The following is an 18466-nucleotide window of genomic DNA, read 5'->3' as shown; positions in this document are numbered from 1 at the left end:
CTCACCCACTCACCCACCATCTCACTCACCCACTCACCCGCCATGTCACTCACTCACCACCACCTCACTCACCCACAATCTCACTCACCCACCATTTCACTCCCCCACTCACCCACCATTTCACTTACCCATCCACTCACCATCTCACCCACCATCTCACTCACCCATTCACTCACCACCTCTACTCACCCACCATCTCACTCACCTATCGACTCACTCACCCACTCACCCACCATCTCACTCACTCACGCACTCATTCACCCGTGCGTGTATTGATGTTCATCGATCCATCGTTGTTGCCACCTTCGTGTCCACGCGACACCTCTTGCTCCCCGTGTGACACACACGTGGTGGCGCCGTGATGAGCACCACCACCACCACGTGTGACACACGTGGTGGTGGTGGCGCCGTGAGGAACACCACCACCACCACGTGTGACACACACCACCACGTGTGTGTGACACACACACACGTGGTGGTGGTGGTGGTGGCGTGATGAACACCACGGGGCTATGAACCCTGCGACCTCGGTGCAATTTCCGGCCACGGCTAACGTCAGTGGCGAGCGATCAGTATTTGATCCGGTCACGAGCCCCAACTCCACGAGCTCGACTGAGCAAGCAGTTGCTGCGTGACGCGTTCTCTATCTCCATCCAGCAGTGGATTGATAACGGGGCTGTAAACGAGACCAATCAGCCCCTCAGCGCTCCGGCCCGATGGGGAGGCGCGTGGCCGAGTGGTTGGGTTTACAGCGGCGAGGTGTCTCAGTTAATTAAAGTCGTTATCCGTCCGTCATTATCGACGTGAGATGAGTTTCGACCTCTGAGGCGGAGTGGCAGAGTGGCGGCCCTCCATGCGAGCAGATCGCACTGCAGCGCGCGCCATCACAAAGCCAGAGACAAAGATCCCCCAGGTAGCCTTGCATAGACTGTCGGGGAAAGTGCCGTTAGCGAATAACACCGATAATGGCCGGTACGGCACACGAGGGGCGATTGGGTGGGCAACGTCGCGCCCGGCCGCCTTTGTCCCCCCACTGGTGATGTTTACACAGGCTGAGTCGACCTAGGGAATGCCCATGGCCGTCACCGGTGTTGGTCAGGAGCGGGAATCGAACTTGGGTCGCCATGTTCGTAGTGCAGCGCGCCACTGCTCCAGACTACACATACACACATCTACACACACACGCATCTACACACACACACATCTACATACACACACATCTACACACACCAACAACAACCAACAACCGCCATTCGCCACTAAGTGGCGGTGACGTCACCACGACGCTTGTGCCAGGCCAAGTGCACCTTGAGGCCACGTGAAGTGTCGAACGCCCGTTGGCAGGAGGTCACGGGGCAGACCCAGCAGGTGCCACGGGTCGACTGACCGAGATGACCGAGATGACTGGCTGATGCACCACCTGTGCCTCCTACTGTACCAACTTGCTGTGCTTTAGCCACCCGGCACTCCGCTCGTTGTTGTGAGCGTCATTCCTCCGCCCTCCGTTGTTGTTGGAGGGCGACTGCCTCCAACTGCCCAGTAGCGTCCTTCACGAGCCTCCTCCACTGAGGCCTATCTTGACACTGCTGGTACCAGTCATCGGCAAGTCCATGCAGCTCCACGCCCTCCTGTACCACATCACGCCATCTCTTCTATAGCCCGTACTACGCTCGTTTAGCCCCCTCTATCCGGCCAAACAAAAGTTGTTTAGGCATGCGGTGGCTGGGCATGCGGGCTACATGCTGGAGGAGCTCACTGATGGGACTTTGTCCAGATTTTCAAGGATTTGTGAGGTCCTCACACAATCCAGCCTGGTTAAACCCAGGATGAATTGTAGGCAGGCCTGCCTAAATGTTTCTAACCAGCGAAAATGTTCCATTAGGGGGGTCCACGTTTCGCAAGCGTAGAGAAGGGAGGGCATGACTGTGGCCGAGAAAACCCGAAGCTTCGTGTGGAGCGACAGACCAGGTAGCTTCAACACAGCGTTACGCAACCGATGAAAGGATAATGCCACTCGACTGATTCGGAGTGAGACCTCTGCTATCAAACCGGAGCTGCTCATGAGCACACTGCCCAGGTATGGGAAGCTATCCATTCTCTCCACAACTGCTCCATCACCACACCAATTGGGAGTTGTGGGGGTGGAGTGTCCGATGGTACAAAATACCCAGGCAGGTGCTTAGTTTTTAGTTTTGGTGGGGCTGATGGTAAGGCCCCACCTCTTAGTAGCAAGCTCCAGGTTCAGCAGCAGCGCCTCCAACTCCTTTTTTGATTGAGCAGCAATTACCATATCATCGGCATACATGGTTGACCAATAGGGAGCCATCCCTTGACTGCACCCGGGCATCGATCAGCCTCCCATTGTATCTGTACCAAATGGAAATTCTTCCGGTACAGCAATCGAAAGCTTCACGAAGCACGTGGTAGAAATAGATGCTAAACAATGTGGGAGCCAGAGGACATCCCTGTCGCACCCCAAGGTGTACAGGGAATGGCTCCGACTCCCGTGCACGTCATTTTACCCGGGCCCGCTCACCATCATGAAGGTCCTTAATGATCGTGAGCAGAGGGTCAGGGACTCCGAAAGCACGAAGAACAACCCAGAGCCCAGGCCTACTGATGGTATCATAGGCCTTGACCAGGTCAATAAGGCAGAGGTTGTATCGTCGTTATTTCCCCTAATGATGGTAATAGGTGTGGTACTGCAAGTAACTTTTTTGATCGGATTCAAGAGCGATTTGTGATTGGGGCCACTGAGGCAGATTCCAACTCCTCAGCAACCCGCGACCACCGCCCATCCTTGCAGCGCCTCACGGCTCTCCGAACCTCCGAGCGAAGGCTGCGGGAAGCCTCCTCATTCTCTGACGTGGGATGCTGCAGACGATGAGAGTGGGCCTGTTACTTTTTCTCAGCCAGCCTGAACACCTCCTCTGTCAGCCAGGGTCTCTGGGGAGGTCTGAACCGTGTACCCAACGCAGCAATTGCAGCTGCATGAGCCACAGTCCTAAACCTCGCCCATTTCCTCTCGACATCAGGAGTGCGGGACGATGCCAACCCCTCATAGTGGCAGGAGCCAGAGCCGGTCCACCGGACCTCCTGAATACCATAGAGATCCGGGTGGTACCGGTCCAGCTCCCGATAGAGGAGTGGCAGCCTCTCCTCAGCAGTGAGCGTTCGAACATTCCACGTGGCCACCCGCAGTGGTTTTTTGTTGTTTCTGGAGGAACCCCGAGGGTAAAGATTCAATCTCCTGGCTCTGCCAAATGGGGTTTGGCCAGGAGGCGTCATTGGCGCCTATCCCTCCGGGGCCTCAGGCACAAGCTTTGGTCCATATTTTTCACGTGGTTTAGTGGGAAACAATTGAACGTGGAGGGGTTACCAGCCCTTCGCACCCGTCCAGTGCCCCCAAATGGCCGATGTGGTGGTTACAAACGCTGTGAGGGTAATGGCCAATCTAAATTGGCCCTCTCCCAATGGCAATGTTCACCACAGCGTTGCCGTCCGGCACCAACGAGGAGGTAGGTGGTTGTTTTGCCGGACTACACACACGTCTCCACACATACACGTCTACACACACACACACACGTCTCCACACATACACGTCTACACACACACACACACGTCTCCACACATACACGTCTACACACACACACATCTACACACATACAGGTACTCAAGGCTACACAAAGACGAACATTTCCCGTATCGCCTTAACAGACTGTTGGGGCAAGTGCTATTAGTGATCACCTATGACAGCCGGCCTTTGTCTCCTTAGTAACGAAGTTTACACATGGCACCATTTTAGGCTGAGTCGACCTAGAGGAGGCCCAGGACGGGTTCCGATATTCGTCACTGGTGTTGGCCGTGAGTGGGAATCTAACTCGAGTCGCCGGGTTTCGCAGCGCAGCGTAGCGCTAACCGTTGCACCACCGCTCCCCTGTACACGAGCGTCAGTGTCGCGCACGTGTCCACGCCTCGCCCGCTGTGACCCGACGCGACACGTTTAGCGTGACGACACAACACCGGACCTCACGTGACCCCGGCTTCTCCCTCGCATTGGCTCAGCGCACTCGTGCGTGGGAATCGAATCTGGTTGGTAGCGCAGCACGCTAAGCGCTACGCTACCGCTCCCCACGCGGCTCCACACACACTCGGACACACGGCTACACACACGGCTAGACACACACACGTACACGCGTGTACACACACACGGACGAGCATTAGCGCGTTTGCCGCTTGTTGCAGAGTTTCGCGGTTCAAATTGTTCCAATCTCTAACATCGCCCGCAAATGATCAAATTGCGGAAACACAGAGTAACGTCGCAGACTGCGTCTGTGAAACACGGCGCCTCTGTGACAACACCGCGCTATCACAAGGACGATGCATAGAAACTCTTTTTCGGAAGTGACCTGGCCACAAAAGTGGCTTATCGTGTGGACATTTATAGCAGCCACGTACTCTAAAAGCGTGATGTTGTTGATTCTAAATGTGGACGGAAAAACCGGAGGACCCGGAGAAAAAGCCACGCGGCCACTGGGAGAGAGAGACACGCAAACTCCAAATATAGAGCAGCAGACGTCAAGGTCGAGATCGAACCCACGATCCCCTGCATACCAGACCAGGTAGTTGACACCTCGCCACCGTGGCCACGTTGCGTATTTCGAACTCTAATACCGAGCCTAACTACGCGCAGCTGGGACTCTGGGCTCGAACTCAGGTTCCGAGATGTTAACGACCTCGCCTGGTACAGTGTGCACGTATCGCTTGGCACCCCTGCAGGAGCAAGCTTATGTCATCTTCCACAGTGGCTGCTGCATTCAGCCTCACAGAGCCCCTGGTGATCGGGCTGAATGACGACTGCAATGGCATCGGCTTCATCGCCCCTTTCTACCGTTCGCTGTGCACCAGGCAGTAACGTCGTATATTCCACTCGCTTGGAACGTGGTTTAGGTGCATTAGTGAATATATCGAATATGTGGATATCGCCTGGTATACAGGAGGTCGTGGGTTCGATCCAGATCCTGACGCCTGCTGCTGTATATTTGTAGTTTGTGTGTGTATCTCTCTCAGCATCATCACGGTGGCTAGGAGATGTTAACTACCTCGCCTGGTCGTGGGTTCGATCCCGACACTGACGCCTGCTGTATATTTGGAGTTTGTGTGTGTATCTCTCTCAGCATCATCACGGTGGCTAGGAGATGTTAACTGCCTCGCCTGGTATACAGGAGGTCGTGGGTTCGATCTCGACCCTGACGCCTGCTGTTGTATATTTGGGGTTTGCGTGTCTCTATTTACCCGTAGTCGCGTGGGGTTTTCTCCGGGTCCTCCACCGTGGCGAGATGTTAACTACCTGGGTGTTGGTGATTCGCTGATGAGGGCGGATTGCCAATGTTGAGATACGCGGCGTTGTACCATACAAGTTGTAATCTTGTCACTTTTTTCAGGCAACAAGTCTGCTCCTGCATTTAAAAGTGACTTTCATGATCTTAGCAAATCTTCTTGGTTCTTTCGGTAAAGTCACGTAGAAGGGAAGTAATAAAATAATAAAAATAAAACATAATAAAATAATTCTCACGACGTTTCGGCCACAATGCAAGCAGCCGTCCTCAGGTGAAGAATGAAACACCACCAAGCTTGGAGCGTATATTTAAGCTGGGTTGGAGGGGGGGAGGTGGGAAGAAGAGCGCCTAGACAAAATAATTTGCATATCAAGAGGAATTTAGCATATGGAAAATGCGTAGGAGGTGGGCGGGGGGGTTTCAAAATAATATTATGCCCGTTCATTATGCAGGATTAGCAGCATCAAAGGGAGGGGGAAGGGGGGTAGCATTAACAAAGGAAAGGAATGTTAATAGTATGTAGCTGCAGTTACTAAACAACCACGTAAAAAACTAAAGTATAAACTACATAAACAACTAAAGTATAAACTACATAGCATCATCAGTATACTTACTATACTCTACAATAAGCTGAGTTACTAACAGTAAGTAATACATTACAATTCTACGTCGTAAAATTATATAATATGCTTCCATCTAAACTTTGTTCTCTTACATCACACGAGTCTACACCGTACTATTGCTCCGCTGCAAGTTTCCCCCCACGACTCACCCATTGACACGACGGTCAATGGTACAGTGTATAATAACAAATAGTATAACATTTATATGCTTAATACAATGTACAAAGTAATATATAGTATCGTAATTGTATAGTAAACATATAGCAGTGTGATACACATTAGGGTGGGTAGAATAATACATAGTGTTATATTAAAATGTATAAGGTTTATAGCAATACAGTATATAATTTAATGTTGGGTTTGTCTATGGCAGTATATAGTACGGTGTAGACTCGTGTGATGTAAGAGAATACAGTTTAGATGGAAGCATATTATATAATTTTTACGACGTAGAATTGTAATGTATTACTTACTGTTAGTAACTCAGCTTATTGTAGAGTATAGTAAGTATACTGATGATGCTATGTAGTTTATACTTTAGTTGTTTATGTTAGTTTATACTTTAGTTTTCTACGTGGTTGTTTAGTAACTGCAGCTACATACTATTAACATTCCTTTCCTTTGTTAATGCTACCCCCTTCCCCCTCCCTTTGATGCTGCTAATCCTGCATAATGCACGGGCATAATATTAATTTGAAACCCCCCCGCCCACCTCCTACACATTTTCCATATGCTAAATTCCTCTTGATATGCAAATTATTTTGTCTAGGCGCTCTTCTTCCCACCTCCCCCCCTCCAACCCAGCTTAAATATACGCTCCAAGCTTGGTGGTGTTTCATTCTTCACCTGAGGACGGCTGCTTGCGTTGTGGCCGAAACGTCGTGAGAATTATTTTATTATGTTTTATTTTTATTATTTTATTATTTCCCTTCTACGTGACTTTACCGAAAGAACCAAGAAGATGAATCCCTGCAGTCATGAAAGCTTTAAATCGAGATCTTAGCAAAGTTAAACTTTTTTAAAGTTTTCATAATTTTCATTTTTTTATATGTTGCTTCAAAAGAAACTTTATATTGTATATTGATTAATAATTTTATACCTATTTTTTACCATCATTACTTGTGTAATGACAGGGTTCCATCTGTTGGCCAGGAGGGTTAATCGTGGGTTTGGGTGCGTTATATAATAACCAACTACTAGGGAGGCGGTAACGGGGCTATAGGTTAAAGGCAGGGTCAGTCGGGAAGCTCCAGGAACCTGCTCGAAGGTTCTAGAAGGGGGCGTGGCCGGAAGCGGAGCCTGGCCACGCCGAGGAGTATATAAGGGGGGGCGGGACGAGAGGTTCGAGGCTGTCGTGGGGTCCGGGTCCTGGCTGCCGTCGCTGTCTTCACCGTCATCTCTTCTTTATTATTCGGCCGCATGGCCGATCCTCTGTACAGCTCCCATCGTCGTTGTCGCTATATTAGTCAGCCAGCTATGTAGGTAGACGCCGACAATGGGGCCGTGTGGATGGGTCAGCTATCCGTAGCCATATGTAAATATATGTGATGCTTAGTGATCGTCGTGCCTGCAAGTGTTAGAAATAAATAAGAATCTCTCTGCACGTTGTGTCTGGAAGTCGCTCACTACACTTGTATTGTGATGTGCCAAACGTTGTGGAAACTTAGGGAAACCCCTTCTATTTGGCCTCGTGGTGATTTTATGTCTCTGTGGCTACCTAAACGACTGTCTCGATCAGAATCAAAATATTCATCTATACTCTTAGCGGTAATCCACAGGGGAAACAAACACTTGCCCTCAGCTTTGGAATGACGGATTTTGTAATGAAAAGTCTTCAGCAGCACGGTAGACTGAAGTTAACAAGTGGCAGTGTTCCAACCAGGGGCGCCACGGTGGTGAGATGTTAACTACCTCGCCCGGTATGCAGGAGGTCGTGGGTACTATCCCGACTCTAACGCCTACTGTATATTTAGAGTTTGCGTGTCTCCTTGTGGTCGAGTGGATTTTTCTCTGGGTCCTCCGTTTTTCCCTCCATATTTTGAATCAACATCACGCGTTTAGAAAATTTGGCTGCTATAAATTTCCACGTGATGAGCCGCTTCATTGAGCTATCATTTGTGGCCAGGTTGCTTCAGAAAAAGAGCTACATAGCTCAGTGGGCCTTACCTGCTAAGAAAAAAAGTGTTTCGTTTTTTAGTTTAGTTGTTTTATAGTCTCAGCCCCGTCAACAATTACTGCACGAACCACGCATCACTTTAAATTTAGTTCTCTACTTATTGTGGTACTGGTTGGAATCTCCTGGTTACACCAGCCCACAGGGGATTATTGTGTCCGTCGTGTAGGGAGGGGCTGGGTGGGGAGGGAGGAGCTGGCTGGGGAGGGGAGTGTGGGGAGGGGCTGGGTGGGGAGGGAGGAGCTGGCTGGGGAGGGGAGTGTGGGGAGGGGCTGGGTGGGGTGGGGCTGGTCACCCCGTGGTGCCCTTATAAAACTCAACGTTTAACCTACTCACACCGGCTTGTGCCCGCCCTCACAGTCGGGCATATTTGCGGAATACACCACGCCGTCGTTGACCCTGGCCATTGACCGAGCAAACCAACGTTCCTACCAGCTCCCTCCGCAAGAATGTGTACTTCATCTTTCCCGATACAAATGTAATAAAGGTCGTTGAGGCGACTTCTGGAATCCGTCTTTTATTCAACTTGTATTACAGCTTTCCTTCACGCTGCTGACAGGCAGCGTGAGAGGGATAGATAGAGAGAGACGCACCGCCACGTGGCAATCCGGAGCACCGCTCCCGCGTGGCCCCCTTCCTCTGTTCGTTCCCGTTCTGACCACGTGTCGTTCGTCTCCACCCATATTTAATACCCGGGTCACGTAGTACGTTTCCACCAATCCTGGTTAGCCTCCATGGAATATTCCAGGCTCCCTCGTAAGCCCCGGGGACCACGCCCCTGACTCATCTCCCCATTGGCTGTGGCCAAAGCCAGCAGAACCAATCCTCTACTTACAGCTGTCACCTTTCCATTACGTCAGGGCCACGCCCCTAGGCTTCCCCCCATTGGCTATAGACCAGGACCGGCAGAGCCAATCATCATGACGAGTTGTGATACGTCATTGAGCCGGATATATCCTCACATTACACAAATATCGAGTTGACTCTCATGCGACGAACATTACTCTCGTCCAGCAGAGCGGGCGTGAGACCAGTTTGATTGTAGGGATCTCAGAGGTAGCTCTGTGATAACACGATGTAACACAATTTTTGTTCCTGGGTAGTAAGTGTTATTTCGTAATTGCTTATGCCTAAAAAGTATAGAAAATGGCGATTATTCCCCACAAACTTTGCTTTTGTAACCAGGACAGTGATATTTTGAAATTTGCATATTTTCAATGAGATAACGGGCGAATTTGTGTCAGTTAGTCACATAAAGTCAGAAAAAAAATTTCTGAATCAAAATTAACATGTTTTTATACAAAAGTAATACAAAAAAGACTACAAAACATTTAGAAGTGAGTAGTGCTGTAAATCACTTTCACGAATCAGCCCACAAATGTAGTCTCCCATCATGTTCTCGTTATACTGTCCTTGGTAGCGGCGTTCAAAGTCTAGTATATCCTGGTGCAAGTGCTCACCTTGCTCCTCCGAGTACGCTCCCATGTTCTCCTTGAATTTATCAAGATGAGCATCAAGGATATGGACTTTCAGGGACATCCTACAGCCCATTGTGCCATAGTTTTTTTTACCATAGTCTCAATCAGCTCCACGTAGTTGTCGACCTTGTGATTGCCCAAGAAGCCACGAAGCACTGCGACAAAGCTGTTCCACGCCGCTTTCTCCTTTCTAGTGAGCTTCTTGGGGAATTCATTGCACTCCAGGATCTTCTTTATCTGTGGTCCGACAGCTTAGGGAATACATCTTAAAGGGACTTGAAGGCTGCCGACTTCTTATCTACAGCTCTGACAAATTGTTTCACGAGGCCCAATTTGATGTGCAGTGGTGGCATCAGCGCCTTCTGGGGTCCACCAGTGGCTCCCACTTGACGTTGTTCCTCCCCACAGAGAACTTGGCCCGCTGTGGCCAGTCCCGCCTGTGGTAGTGCGCCTTGGTGTATAAATCTTTTGTAGTCATTTTTGAAATACTTTAGAATAAATACATGTTAATTTTGATACATGTGTTTTTTTTTACTGTATATGAACGAAAAGACACAAATTCGCCTGTTTTCTCATTGAAAATGGGTTCATTTCAAAATATCACTGTCCTGGTCACAAAGCAAAGTTTGTGGGGTATAATAGACATGTTCTGTACTTTTTAGGCAAAAGCAATTATGAAATAACACTTACTAGCCAGGTACAAAAAAAATTGTTACACACTATATAACTTTAGTATAATGTAATTTAACAACATCCACATTAGTGGAGTGAGGAGTGCAGCACTCAATGTCAAGGAATGGTCCTGGAAGATGATCTCACATAACTACTTCTGAAGTCACTTCCATAGAACCCATTCTCAGCATCACAGGCACACCTTTTTTACACCCTGCGAATTGTGGCACGAAACCCATGTTATGTTTTACAAGCAAGATGAAATTTATGTCGTCTCAAAGATGGAATATGTGACACAAGTGAAAATAACCACATTCATGTGTTTTTTCACTTGTGTGTGTGTGAATCATTGGTGACCTGGCCAAGACAATCACCTCATTACACTTGAGAACCTGATTTAATCACAGGTCACTGCAGCCCAAATACAAACCCAGGGCTTCCGAGATGCCAACTCAGTCCTCCGATCCTTGGACCATGTTGTACACCTTCTGATACCATCGTATGTGACGTGTTTATGCGCTGTAAACCTACAAAGTGTTCATATTCCTGATTGCTCTCCGAGACACGATGGCATCCGTTACAGCTTTCTTGGATTGCCTGCACAAGGGTAAACACTACTAATTAGTTTTGGCGTGAAGAGGCTTAATTTTAATACGTGCATGAAGCACACGCGATGCTTGAGTGTGGCATGTTTTGCGAACATTCATCGTAAAAATGGTGTACAAAGCCAATAAGCTTCAATAAGTACATTCCGACACACAGAACCATTCCTGGATTCACTCACCACACGGTCCGGTACATTGGCCGTATTGTAAACAGGGGGAAAGTGTGGATCTTGATCATGATGGTCGTGAATGTGCCATAGAGGAGCACTTTAATCAGCCCTGTTAAGGAAAATATTTAAAACATAACCAGCCACATAAATACACCCCGCTGAAATCAGGAGCGTAAATGTGTAATTGCTGCACAACAGTCGATTAGATGAATTCACATTGAGTTATGCACACCTACATCTGTATAACTGAGAGTGTGCTGTACTCTTTGGTTCTTTCGGTAATGTCACGTAGATGAAAAAGAAAAATAGTTATTTCCATTTTATTATTTTTATTTGTCATCTACGTGACTTTACCGAAAGAACCAAAGAGTATGGATCCTTGCAGTCACGAAAACTTCAAATCTAGAATGAGAGTGTGCTGTTTGACTATACCCATCAAGCATGCATGCATACAAACACTCCGGTGTATGGTTAAACATTGTTTTCACTTCCTGCATGCCATACATTTCAAAGTATTAACACAGCATACTCTTTTTACTTATATTTCACTTAAATTACACCTTGCTTTAGTATATGCGAGTAGAGTTCACATTCTTCAGACGTGACTATCCATACATCATTCTGTCCCTCCAAGACGTAAAAAGTGTTTTTGTTAACATAGTATGATTCCTACAAATAAACATGTATGAAGTAAATATGTTTTACATTATATATGCGAAAGTAAATTGGATACGCTGATTACTTGAGTATAACCGCTTCCGTGGGCCGTTATCTACCACGGCCCTGCGAGAGGCGCGAATGTGGATCTCGTCTCGGGACACGACGGCGCGGACCATCACCACCACCACCACCAGGGTCCTAGCACCGAGCCGAGCCACAGTTACACCACAGGCCGAGACATCAGCAACCCAAGGGGCCGCTGTTCTTCACCTGCGAACGAACACCGGTCTTCCGATCGCGGGGGAGCGGTGGCGCATTGCTTAGCGCACTGCACGAGGGGTATTAAACAATATCTCTCCCCCCCCCCCTCTCCGACTTCCCTTCTGAGCAACCCGCACTTGAGTCATCACAAGAGTGGTGCGAATTTTAACCACCCCGCGGAAAACTGATGGGCCAAGTGTTTTCCGGCCCGACCACGACTTCCATTCGCAGGTTGCTGATTGAAAGTCGCGCGCTATTTCCGCGGAGTTGTGCGTGTGGGGAGCGCTCATGGCCAACACCAGCAACGATGATCTGAACCGGTCCTGGGCCTCCCCTAGGTCCAACTCAGCCTCAAATGAGTACCTGGTGCGGTGTGTAGCAAACATCGCCACAAGTGAGACAAAGGCGGCCGGGCGTGGTGCTGGCCACACCACCCACCTCATGTGCCGTGGCGGCCTTCATCGCTGCTCGCTCACAGCACTTAGCCCATTAGTCCATTAGGGCGACACGGGCGATCTTTGTGCTCCGTTGTGTGGGTCCGTGTGTTCAGCGACAATTAGTCCGCGCATTGTGCTGCTTGAATCGTTGATGATGCTATCGCGTCCACGATCACGCGTGAGTGAGCCCAGGGGCTATTTTCGGCACGAGCCTCACGGGAAGTTGGTGGGGGGGGGGGGTCAGTGGGGGGAGGAGGAGGTGGGTGGGTGGGTGGGGGGGCGCGTGAGTGATAAATGCGAGGGGGTGGTGGCGCGCGCGCGCACAGGTGAGGACGAGGAGGAGGAGAGGGGAACGCGAACCGCTGCAACTCCTCGGACGGCCGCAGCGGCAGCAGCGGCGGCGACATCCAATCCCGACTCCTCCTGCGCCTCCTGCTACCACGATATTCACACACGGTAAACTCTAGAACTCATTACTATAGATATACAGCGCAATGGCAATATGATTCTTATTATTGTTATGTACAGCCCATTGTCATTCTACACTATCGATTGCGTGAGGGGGGTGTTTGACCATACTTCACCACGCTGGTTAGTGCGGGTTGATTAAGGTCGGGGGGGGGGGGTCGGTGTGGGTGGGGAGGGGGTGCAGGATTGGTTTTCACTTTTCGCTGACGTTCATTCGCCGTTGAGGACCGGGAATGGAACTCGGCTGGTTTCGGCGGAGTTGGCGTTGACCACCCTGGCACGACCGATTGCCTCTTCGTTGCGAGTGACGAGAGACGCGGCCGTGCCCTCGCTGTGGGTGGGAATCTCCCCGCGACGAGGCTCAGGAACATGCGGTGAGATGCAGGTGTGGAGCCAGTGGCTCTTCACCTGGGGTCTACGCTGGACCCCCCGGGGTTGCGAGATGCCCTTGCTGGGGGTGCCAGCCATGGCCAGATCGTTTTTCGACGATAAATCACCGAACACACGAATTTAGCACGGGTACGGAAGTGCAACTACTTTGTGTCATCAAACCTGTGTATGTATTCGCACGAGACACCGTGTGACGCTTGGGAAGCAAAGCTGTGCAAGGTGCAGTCAAGGTTAAGAACCACTGCTGTAGATGATGTCGCTGCTATAAATGTCCTCATGATAAGCGACTTTTGTTGAGCTATCATCCGTGGCCAGGTCGCTCATGAAAAACAAGTTCATATCTCAGTGGGCTTTGCCTGCGTGGGATGGGGGTGGTTTAGTTTGGTTTGCATGTTTTGGTTTATTCGTTTTTCTTGCCTGTGCGTTGCACTCCTGCCGTGATTTTGTATTGTTTGTTGTAACATTCTTACCCGCCCCGACTGGACATCTGTGAAACAAGAAAGCTTTGTAGCTCATCGGATTCCTCCTGTAGTCTCAATAAATATTCTGAGTCGTGAACGAGGCCAGAGCTGCTTGTCTCGTGTGCCGGTGTCACCATCACTTTGGCGGGTCCCAATAAAAAAACATTTATGATACGGCCGATACCACATATAGTGAATGGAAATACGTGGGACTATCAAGTAATTCACGCTCATGAGCCGTGTCAATTAATCCGGACCAGTAAAGTGTCCGATGCCTTAGGCTGGAACATGTATCTAATCAATGCACGGTAGCCCGACTCACAGAGCCGTGTGCGCGATTGGTGAATCGGCAATTTCTTAGTGGTATCGATACGGTGGCTGGGAGATGTTAACTGCCCCGCCTGATATACAGGAGGTCGTGTGTTTGATCCCGACCCCGACTTCCGGTTTTTGCCCCTCCACATTTAGAATCAACATCACGTGTTTAGAGTGTTTGGCTGCTATAAATGGCCACATGATGAGCCACTTCGTTGGGCTGTCATTTGTGGCCAGGTCGCTTCTGAAAAAGAGCTACATAGCTCAGTGGGTCTTACCGGGTGAAATAAAAAGTGTTTAGTTTTCGATACGCGCCCTTCATTTATGCATTTAACCGGGCGAAGCCATCAAGATGACTTAATGGGTCCACTGCAGTTAGACCTGGTAAGGTAAATTCGCCAATCATCTCAAAGGAAGGCCATGGTAGCAAAGATTTGACACTCGGTGACTCTAACCAGGGTGGTAAACCAGCTCCCGTGTACCAGTGAACCCGGCAACCAGAGTTCAATTCCCTGCCACGGCTAACATCAGTGGCAAGTGATATCTGAACTAGCCCCCCACCCCACCTCCGCAACCCATTGTCAACACGTAGTAACGAGCGCAGTCAAGTATGGTCAAACACAAACCCCGTGACCCACGCGGCGTGGGAGAAGCCTTTATCCAGCAGGGGATTGACAACGGTGCTGTTATAATTAAAATCTCTAGAATAAAGAGCGGGAGATCTCGACCGACTGGTGTTCCTCGGTAAGTATCGAGGCGGACGCACAGCGGCAGAGAGAATCTCCAGGAGGCGCGAGAGGCCGGTGGGGGTGCAGTGTGTGCAGGAGGCATCGTGGATGCAAACCGCGCCTCCTGACATCGCAAAGCGCTGCACAGACACGGGCGGAGAGAGCTGGGCATGCAGGGGACAGAAAGTCGTCATCATCATCATCGTTACGTTATTTATCTTGTTGCCAGAAAGATTCGTAGGTAAAGGCGCAGCCCTGCAATTAATTTACTCGCTCACGCCACTGCTGGCGGAAGGGCCTCCACTGGAGGGAGCTCTGGGGAGCTCTTCAAGGAACTGCTTCGTGGCAGTAATGTATTGATGACCACCGCAGTCTCGTATTCACCACCACAGTCTCGTATTCACCACCACAGTCTCGTATTCACCACCACAGTCTCGTATTCACCACCACAGTCTCGTATTCACCACCACAGTCTCGTATTCACCACCACAGTCTCGTATTCACCACCACAGTGCATTGCAGCTCTTGAAAGAGGTTTCTTGTTTTTTGTTATTACCGATTTCCCCAAAACGTGTCACTTCTTGTTATTTTGGTTGCCGAGTCCTGCTCAAGAAGGGCGCGTTAGGCCTACTCTTCCACGCTGGCGAGACGTCTGGGCAGAGTCGTGGGCAGACGAAGGAAGGAAAGTCTGAGTCTGCACAGGAAGAGGGCACGGCGTGGGTGCCGGAAGCGGCACAAGGTGTGGGCACCACGGTAGCCAGATGTCAACTACCTCGCCTGGTGTGCAGGAGGCCGTGGGTTCGATCTCGACCTGACGCCTGCTGCTGTATATTTGGAGTTTGTGCTGTTTCTCTCTCTCATCATCATCACGGTGGCTAGGAGATGTCAACTACCTCGCCTGGTGTGCAGGAGGCCGTGGGTTCGATCTCGACCTGACGCCTGCTGCTGTATATTTGGAGTTTGTGCTGTTTCTCTCTCTCATCATCATCACGGTGGCTAGGAGATGTCAACTACCTCGCCTGGTGTGCAGGAGGCCGTGGGTTCGATCTCGACCTGACGCCTGCTGCTGTATATTTGGAGTTTGTGCTGTTTCTCTCTCTCATCATCATCACGGTGGCTAGGAGATGTCAACTACCTCGCCTGGTGTGCAGGAGGCCGTGGGTTCGATCTCGACCTGACGCCTGCTGCTGTATATTTGGAGTTTGTGCTGTTTCTCTCTCTCATCATCATCACGGTGGCTAGGAGATGTCAACTACCTCGCCTGGTGTGCAGGAGGCCGTGGGTTCGATCTCGACCTGACGCCTGCTGCTGTATATTTGGAGTTTGTGCTGTTTCTCTCTCTCATCATCATCACGGTGGCTAGGAGATGTCAACTACCTCGCCTGGTGTGCAGGAGGCCGTGGGTTCGATCTCGACCTGACGCCTGCTGCTGTATATTTGGAGTTTGTGCTGTTTCTCTCTCTCATCATCATCACGGTGGCTAGGAGATGTCAACTACCTCGCCTGGTGTGCAGGAGGCCGTGGGTTCGATCTCGACCTGACGCCTGCTGCTGTATATTTGGAGTTTGTGCTGTTTCTCTCTCTCATCATCATCACGGTGGCTAGGAGATGTCAACTACCTCGCCTGGTGTGCAGGAGGCCGTGGGTTCGATCTCGACCTGACGCCTGCTGCTGTATATTTGGAGTTTGTGCTGTTTCTCTCTCTCATCATCATCACGGTGGCTAGGAGATGTCAACTACCTCGCCTGGTGTGCAGGAGGCCGTGGGTTCGATCTCGACCTGACGCCTGCTGCTGTATATTTGGAGTTTGTGCTGTTTCTCTCTCTCATCATCATCACGGTGGCTAGGAGATGTCAACTACCTCGCCTGGTGTGCAGGAGGCCGTGGGTTCGATCTCGACCTGACGCCTGCTGCTGTATATTTGGAGTTTGTGCTGTTTCTCTCTCTCATCATCATCACGGTGGCTAGGAGATGTCAACTACCTCGCCTGGTGTGCAGGAGGCCGTGGGTTCGATCTCGACCTGACGCCTGCTGCTGTATATTTGGAGTTTGTGCTGTTTCTCTCTCTCATCATCATCACGGTGGCTAGGAGATGTCAACTACCTCGCCTGGTGTGCAGGAGGCCGTGGGTTCGATCTCGACCTGACGCCTGCTGCTGTATATTTGGAGTTTGTGCTGTTTCTCTCTCTCATCATCATCACGGTGGCTAGGAGATGTCAACTACCTCGCCTGGTGTGCAGGAGGCCGTGGGTTCGATCTCGACCTGACGCCTGCTGCTGTATATTTGGAGTTTGTGCTGTTTCTCTCTCTCATCATCATCACGGTGGCTAGGAGATGTCAACTACCTCGCCTGGTGTGCAGGAGGCCGTGGGTTCGATCTCGACCTGACGCCTGCTGCTGTATATTTGGAGTTTGTGCTGTTTCTCTCTCTCATCATCATCACGGTGGCTAGGAGATGTCAACTACCTCGCCTGGTGTGCAGGAGGCCGTGGGTTCGATCTCGACCTGACGCCTGCTGCTGTATATTTGGAGTTTGTGCTGTTTCTCTCTCTCATCATCATCACGGTGGCTAGGAGATGTCAACTACCTCGCCTGGTATGCAGGAGGCCGTGGGTTCGATCCCGACCCTGACGCCTGTTGTATATTTGTAATTTGCGTGTTCTCCCCGTGGTCGCGTGGATTTTCCCCCCTCCACATTTAAATTGAATGTGCGTCTTGAGGATTTGGCTGCGAGACATTTCCACATCAAACCTCGTTGAGCAATGATTTGTAGTAACCAGGTCGCTTCTGAAAAAGAGCTATAGGAACTCAGTGGGTCTTACCTGGTAAAATAAAAAAAGCTTCGTTAGGATTTAGCACGTGGCCTGCAGGGGGCATTGCTCTGCTATTAGAGGCCGGTGGGGGGGGGGGGGTAGGCGATGTTGCTCTGTGTGCGATCCCAATCGAGTAACCTGCGGCGCAGATTTGTGTTATTTGGAATTTTTAAAAAATGTGACCGTGATCACGGCGCACAACGACCCCCGACCCGTGGGAGTTCACGGTCGAAAAGCACACCGCGAGGTATTTGCCAGCGCGACCTGCCGATGTCGAACCGCGAATCTCTGCAAAGATGTTCGCGTCGCCCGCGGCGCCTCTCGCCCCCCCCCTCCCACCTCCGCAGGTCTCGAGGTCCCAGGACGCAGCCCCCCACTCCCGCTCCTGCGCGCAGTCATGATCCTGCACGCCGCGCTGATGATGTCCCTCCTCTCCTCGGGTAAGCTCCATCAGCTCCATCATCAGCAGCAGCCACGATCAGCAGCATAACGAGCGTGGGGGGCAGGGGGTGCCTTCCCCGCCCCCCTCGCCCCCTGGTGGCCAAAGCTGCGAGTTGGGGCCCCGTTGACAACCCCCATGAGATTTGTTTTCAACAACAGTGTCAAAGAACAACGCTTTTTTAAAACGCGGTATAAATGTATTTGTTTAATGCTTTCATTTACGTTCCATGTTTTATTCTCATCAAATTAGAGCAGTAACGTAATATTGCAAAGTGGGTAACTACGGAGCTGTCGTGGCTGCACGTCGTGAAGACGGAGCGCGCCCCTGCCGCGTGAAGTGTTCACGACCGTGAGGACAGCGAGCACGTGATCAGGCAAAGCGGAGCCGCGGTCTCGAGCAGCCTCGAGGGTGCGACCTGCGAGACAAATCGA

The 18466-nt window shown here is 50.6% G+C and overlaps 1 protein-coding gene across 1 annotated transcript in view; it reads right to left on the bottom strand.

Moving 5' to 3' along the window:
- Nucleotides 1–1254: 1254 nt before the first annotated feature.
- The window catches only part of LOC133348761 (uncharacterized), a 64482-nt gene continuing 47270 nt past the window's right edge, over nt 1255–18466 (bottom strand). The window contains exon 2 of the mRNA XM_061561735.1: nt 1255–1420. Within this exon, the coding sequence (XP_061417719.1) occupies nt 1260–1420 (161 nt within the window). The 3' untranslated portion in view covers nt 1255–1259. The remainder of the gene's footprint in view (nt 1421–18466) is intronic.

The sequence above is a fragment of the Lethenteron reissneri genome, chromosome 28, assembly GCF_015708825.2.
Source record: "Lethenteron reissneri isolate LAM-NWPU_2019-01 chromosome 28, ASM1570882v1, whole genome shotgun sequence".
In the NCBI taxonomy this organism is placed as follows: Eukaryota; Metazoa; Chordata; class Hyperoartia; order Petromyzontiformes; family Petromyzontidae; genus Lethenteron; species Lethenteron reissneri.
Note: the sequence above shows the minus strand (reverse complement) of the source record. Positions and strands in the feature narration are given on the sequence as shown.